Source organism: Primulina eburnea, chromosome 6 (assembly GCF_022965805.1).
Source record: "Primulina eburnea isolate SZY01 chromosome 6, ASM2296580v1, whole genome shotgun sequence".
Taxonomy (NCBI): domain Eukaryota; kingdom Viridiplantae; phylum Streptophyta; class Magnoliopsida; order Lamiales; family Gesneriaceae; genus Primulina; species Primulina eburnea.
Genome location: NC_133106.1, coordinates 612274 through 619317, shown reverse-complemented (window position 1 = coordinate 619317; position 7044 = coordinate 612274). Strand labels below are relative to the sequence as shown.

The 7044-nt window shown below is 40.7% G+C and overlaps 1 protein-coding gene and 1 long non-coding RNA gene across 2 annotated transcripts; both read left to right on the top strand.

Annotated features, from left to right (window-relative positions):
- Window positions 1–720: 720 nt before the first annotated feature.
- On the top strand, window positions 721–2660 carry LOC140833280 (uncharacterized). The gene is made up of 4 exons (XR_012118394.1): window positions 721–932; window positions 1016–1106; window positions 1241–1307; window positions 2494–2660. It is a non-coding gene; the product is annotated as an uncharacterized lncRNA (long non-coding RNA).
- Window position 2661: 1 nt separating this feature from the next.
- Window positions 2662–6352, top strand: LOC140833662 (uncharacterized). Its single transcript, XM_073197988.1, has 5 exons — window positions 2662–3356; window positions 3468–4464; window positions 5173–5346; window positions 5527–6147; window positions 6275–6352. The coding sequence occupies exons 1-5, from the start codon at window positions 2662–2664 to the stop codon at window positions 6350–6352; spliced, it is 2565 nt and encodes an 854-aa protein (XP_073054089.1).
- The last annotated feature ends 692 nt before the right edge of the window (window positions 6353–7044 follow it).

Sequence of the window (7044 nt, the reverse complement as noted above, 5' to 3'; positions counted from 1 at the left end):
TGGTAGAAGGGGTGACGTAGGAGCAGTTGAAGTCTCCGAACATTCATAAACATATCTTGTGTTATTAACTGTTTAACTATTGTTTTAAATCTGATTTGATCAGTTCAAGCAGTTATCAGTTCAGTTCTCACCATAACCGAACTGATATATGCAAGAACATATCCCCTTATATCAGTTAATCAGTTTATACAAGTTAAAAGCTTGAAACCGATTAGTTTTCTTAACGGAAGATTATTTCGAGTATTTTCCGCTTGATTTAAATCCAAACTCGATCTAATTCATCGGTATTTACAATTTTAGATCACGAGATATTGCATCTCATTGAGAATATTGTGTTTGAAGCACCTTCAAAAATGTCCGAACCGATCCATCACTTGCATCGCTCTCTGGAAAGAACACTAGAATTTGATGTGTTGTCGTTGAGCCACCAAACATAAATTCCTACTTCCAAATTTAACGAGTGTAATGGTGAATATGTCGAATTCATAGTGAACATGGGATTTATTTCTTTCGAGAATAAAAACGAATAAAAATAGGGGATTTTTTTATATGAACTAAATATAACACTAAGATTAAATTAACAAGCTAAGAGAAATAATAAATTTACAATGAGAATAGTCACAAGGTGTGAGGCCCAATAACTAAAATGGCCCAGCCCATTTCATTTAAATATATAAACCCAAACCCAATTGATAAAAGATATGAGATCGCTCTAATCCAGAAAAGAAGCTTTCCCCAGCCTTGCATCCTGTCGTTTTCTCTCTTCTTCTGCTGTCTTCGCGTAGCGTCTCCAGCGGCCAGATTTTTGTGCAGCAGCTTAGCAAATCTTCTTCCTCCAACCTATTAGCTACTTTCCTGTCATGAATCGAAAGTTATCGAGCTCGATCGTTTCGATTTCCAGCAGCTGTGTGTGAGCTTCGATTTGGTTCTAGGTAAGGTTTTTGGCTTCAATTCGTAGTTGTGTTTTGGTGGATTAGTTTGTAGAGTGAAGTATTAACTTTTCCCTAAATTCCAGCTAGGTTTCCGGCGTGAACAGTGTTTCCGGCGACATTTCCGGCGAACCATCTTCGCGAGATTACCGTTGTGTTTTAGCCTCGATTCTTGAGGTATTAAGTTCGAAATTTCAGATTCTTCATGGGTTTAGGCGCTGCCGGAATTTGAGTTTTTATCCGAGGCGATTTAAATTGTTTTGTCAGTTAGAATGCAATATATTGATGTATATAGTGAATTTATATTGTAGGTTGTATCATTGGACGAGTTTATCCTATAGTCCTTAAGAATCTGTGGTATTGTAAGTTGAAGTTGAGGTACGCTCAAACCTATATCTTTATGACGCTTATATTGGCGTGTAATAATATTCGGTGAATGTTGTTTGCTATTATGTGCATTGAATGTTTATTTTTGATGCATTCATGCATTAATTATGTTGGCATAACATATTGAGCCTTGACTCCTTTGACGGCTATTTATGTTGATTCTGTTGAGATTATATTGAGTCATCAGAGGGACGAGTGGGTTAGGATTAGCCACATTCCCAGATGACAGCTAGGGACGAGCGACTTAGCTACTCGCATTCCCGATGCTACGTGCATGGACGAGCGGCGATTTGATGCTGCATTCCTGGCACGGGTGGCCACTGTTACTGTTGATGATGCTATTCGTTTGGACTCCATTTGGTATCCATTATTCCGTTGTTACCATTCATGCATCACATAGCATTGCATTTACTTGATATTATTACATGTCTTTTATTTACGTCATGATTTTACTGGTTTGTCGTACTGGGGTCCGACCCCTGTTTTCTTTTGATGTTGTGGTTGTTTTTGATGCCATAGCAGGTCATTCCAGGGGTTTTGACGCGTCTGGTGAAGCGTCAGCGAGTGGAACCCAGTAGTCAGTCGGTTTGTGTCAGAGTTCCCAGATATTTATATATTATACTGGTTTGATACATTTGCCAGGGAGATGCCCTGTGTAGCTGTATGGTGATGTCTTTATGTGGTTTGGATTTTATTTGTGGTTTGTTGTGTCTAGTCCTGGCCAGTGCGGCTGTAGGATGTTTGTGTGGTTGATTGTGAACTTGATGATAATTTCGAGCGTATATTATTGTTGTTGTGTTTTGAGATTTTTGGGATGTCCTACTTACGGGGAGGTCATGCCGAAATTTCTGTAGGCCCAAATTAACGTTTTAAACTCGTTTTCGCTGTTTACACCATTTAATCCTTGTTGTGTGGTAATTAAATATTAATTAAGTGCACGGGCCCTGACAGTTTGGTATCAGAGCGTAACTGGGATACGCTCGAATTAGAGTCTAGGACACTCGAGTTTAGGCACAAATAAAATGATTGTGCATGTGCTTGATTATTTGCTCTTACTTGCTTTTATGTTTGAATTAATCGTATCAGCATGACTAGAGCGTATTAGTTTAAGTTTATGCTTTTATACTCAACCGATTATTTTGTTTCTGCTTGTGGATTAAATACCTGTGTCTTGTAGATGGCACCTGGGCGGAAGAGTAGAAAAAGAAAGGAAGTTGTTCAGGAGTCTGAAGCTCCTAACGTTAGAGGACTGAACGAGACTGACTGGGGAAGACGAGGTCGTCGTCCTCAGGGTGAAGCACGAAATGTTAATGTTGACCGTGAAGTGGATCAGTTGACGAGAGGAATGGGTGAAATGGAATTAGTGATATCTCGATTTCAGAATATGCGTCCTCCTCGATTATTTGGGAATGAAGATGGCAAGAAAGCTATAGCGTGGCTAAAGAGTATGAAGCGTTTGTTCAATATGTTGGAGTACACCCCTGATTTGCAGCTTAAGTTGGCCATTTGTCAATTAAAGGACCGAGCTCAGTTGTGGTGGGAAACTACTGAGGAAGCTTTGAAGGAATCGGGTGAAAGAGTTACTTGGGATGTGTTTTGTGCTCAGTTTGCTCGAGAGTATTCACCGCCTTCTTATTATTCGGCCAAGGAAGCTGAGTTTAATAGATTGACTCAGGGAAATATGACTGTTGTGGAGTATGCCTCTCAATTCTCAGCGCTTCTTGCCTATATTCCTCATGTTGCTAGCAGTGATCGGAACAAGCTATCGCATTTTATGCAAGGATTGAATCGAACCATTTGCACTTTGGTAGTAGCTGGAGCACCTGTTAATTATGCCGATGCTGTTGAGAAAGCCAAGAATGTGGAGGCGAGTCTACTTTTGGCAGAACCACAGTCAGTTCATCCAGGTTTTCCTCAGAGTTTCGAAGGCAATGTGCCGTTGCCAGTGGGGGCACCACTATACCCATCTTTATTGCCGTATCAGCCTTCGCAGCCTTATCAGCAACCAAAGCAGCAAAGCTTTAAGGCCAAAGGAAAATAGTTCAAGAAACAGACTCGTAGCAGTTCTTCTAGTTCCGGCAGTCAGCGTGGAAGCTCAGTTGGGTCCCCAGGTGGAGTATTTTGTGATCGTTGTGGTGGTAAGCATTTCAGTACTCAGTGTGCGGGAGTTCAAGGATCTTGTAATATCTGTGGGCAAGTTGGATATTATGCTAGAGTATGTCCGAATGCAGCAAGACAACAATCTCAGCAACCTCAGTTTGGTCAAGGTTTTAGAGGACAAGCAACTAGGCCTTTTGTTCCGACTCAGTCTTTTCAGCAATCTAGTTATCCTCAGCCTAGAGGTCCGGTTCAGCAACGTTTCCCAGGGCCACAGCAGGCTCGAGTTCATGCTTTAACCCAGGATCAAGTTCAAGATGCACCGGGCGGAGTTATTGCAGGTATCTGCCTTATTTTTAATCATCCTGCTCGTATACTGATAGACACAGGAGCATCTCATTCATTTGTATCTATTGTATTTGTTGATGAGCATGAGATTGCTACTACTCCGTTGATAGATACTGTGTCAGTTTCTACTCCTGCCGGTGTATGTTTGATGTCTCATGAGATAATTCTGAATTGTATGATTAGATTCGATGACAATATTATGATTACTAATCTCATCAAGCTAGATATATCTGACTTCGACTGTATTCTGGGAATGGATACTCTGTCTAATTATCGAGCTACCGTTGATTGTTTCCATGGAGTCGTCAGATTCAGACCATATTATGGCAGTAAATGGAATTTTTATGGTAGTGATTCAGAATCACGTATTCCATTAGTGTCAGCAATGGAAATGTTCAGACTTTTGTCAACAGGAAATGAAGGATTCATGATCTATACAGTTGATGCGACTCAGGGAAAAAGATTCGAAGTTTCTGATATTCCTGTTGTCAAGGAATTCCCCGATGTATTTCCTGATGAAATTCCTGGATTTCCACCCCAGAGGGAAATTGATTTTAGCATTGAGTTGGTGTCCGGGACAAATCCTATTTCGAGAGCACCATACCGTTTGGCTCCAGCGGAATTGAAAGAACTCAAAGAGCAATTACAGGACTTACTGGAAAAAGGCTATATTAGACCAAGCATGTCACCTTGGGGAGCTCCAGTATTGTTTGTCAAGAAGAAAGACGGAACGTTGAGAATGTGCATTGATTATAGGCAATTGAACAAAGCTACTGTGAAGAATAAATATCCTCTGCCGCGTATCGATGATTTGTTTGATCAGTTGCAAGGTACGTCAGTTTATTCAAAGATTGATCTTCGTTCTGGCTACCATCAGCTCCGAGTTCGAGAGGAAGATGTGCCGATGACAGCATTTCGAACGCGTTATGGGCATTATGAATTTCTAGTTATGCCTTTTGGATTGACTAATGCTCCTGCAGTTTTTATGGATTTGATGAATCGTGTTTTTCGAGAATTTATAGACAGATTTGTTATTGTCTTCATAGATGACATTCTGATTTATTCGAAAACAAGGAAGGAGCATCGAGAACATTTAAGGTTAGTCCTCCAGACACTCAGAGCAGCGCAATTGTATGCAAAATTTTCTAAATGTGAATTCTGGCTGGACAGAGTAGTATTTCTGGGTCATGTTATATCAGCTCAAGGAGTATCAGTGGATCCTAGTAAGGTGGAAGCTGTTATCAATTGGCCAACACCGACGAATATTTCCGATATTCGCAGTTTCTTGGGATTGGCAGGATATTATAGGCGTTTCATTGAAGGATTTTCTATTATAGCAAGGCCTATGACTCAATTAACGCAAAAAGATCGACGTTTTGTGTGGACTGATGAATGTGAGTCGAGTTTTCAGATTTTGAAGGAAAAGTTGACAACAGCTCCAGTGCTAGCTTTACCATCAGGCTCAGGTGGATATGTTGTTTGTTCAGATGCATCTCTAAATGGACTTGGATGTGTTCTAATGCAAAATGGGCGAGTGATTGCATATGCTTCTCGTCAGTTGAAGCCGCATGAGACCCGATATCCAGTGCATGATTTAGAGTTGGCTGCCATTGTGTTTGCATTGAAGTTATGGCGTCATTATTTGTACGGTGAGCAGTTTGTGATTTATTCGGATCACAAGAGTCTTAAATATCTTTTCTCGCAGCCTGACTTGAACATGAGACAACGTCGATGGATGGAGTTACTTAAAGACTTTGACTGTTAGATTCAGTATCAACCAGGTCGAATGAATCTTGTTGCAGATGCTCTCAGCAGGAAAGTTCAGAATGCTATGCTGACATCTTTGACTATCTCTAAAGTTCACGAGCACTTGGGAACTTCAGGATGGACTTATCAGATCAGTGGAGACTACTTTATAGTGTCATCTATTCAAGTCGAGCCACAGATTTTGTCCAGAATCAAAGCAGCACAGAAGACCGATCCGCACATTCATAGATTGAAAGAATTGTCTCGAGCAGGTCAGACAGAAAAGTTTAGTGTTGCTTCAGATGGTAGTCTGCGCTTTAATGGTAGACTTGTGGTTCCAAATTTGATAGATCTGAAAGAAGCCATACTAAAGGAAGCACATTGTAGTCGGCACAGTATTCACCCAGGAATTCGAAAGATGTATCATACCTTGAGAGCTCATTATTGGTGGGAAGGTATGAAGAAAGATATCTCTCATTTTGTGGCTAAATGTTTAACGTGTCAACAAGTTAAAGCCGACAGAATGAGACCTGGTGGAATGTTGCATAGTCTTGAAGTGCCACAGTGGAACTGGGAGCACATTGCTATGGATTTTGTGACTCATTTGCCTCGTTCAAATCGTGGTTGTGATGAGATTTGGGTGATTGTTGATAGATTATCTAAATCAGCTCATTTTATTCCGTATGATCGTACTTGTACTTATATGAAAATGGCGAAATTGTACATTGTTCATATAGTGAGATTGCATGGTGTGCCAGTAACCATAGTATCTGATCGTGATCCAAGATTTGCTTCGAAGTTTTGGGGAAGTCTGGAATCAGCTTTGGGTTCAAAGTTGGCTATGAGCACTGCCTATCATCCACAGACGGATGGTCAGTCAGAAAGAACCATCCAGACTCTAGAGGATATGTTACGAGCAGCAGTGATGGATTTCAAAGGTGGTTGGCAAGAATCATTGTCTTTGGTTGAATTCTCTTACAATAATAGTTTTCAGGCAACAATCGGTATGGCACCATTTGAAGCTTTGTATGGAAGAAAGTGCAGATCGCCGATATGTTGGGAAGATGTAGGAGAAAGACAGATGTCAAAACCAGAATTTATTCAAGAAATGAAATATAAAGTTGAATTGATCAGGAAAAGGATGAAAGCAGCCCAGGATCGTCAAGCCAGTTATACTAATAAAAGGCGTAGACCTTTAGAATTCCAAGTGGGCGATTATGTTTTCTTGAAAGTGTCACCTTTCCGAGGTACCATGAGATTTGGACATAAAGGGAAGTTAGCTCCGCGTTTTATTGGTCCGTATATGATTGTTGAGAGGATTGGCACATTGGCTTATCGTTTGGACTTGCCGCCGAATTTGTCTTTGATACATAATGTGTTTCATGTATCTATGTTGCGGAAGTATGAGCCAGATCCGTCTCATATCTTGAATGTCGAGGATGTGGAGTTAGACAGTTCCCTTAGCTATGTTGAACATCCTGTGCAAATTTTGGACCGCAAGGAAAGACAGCTCAGGAGCAAGACGATTCCATTGGTT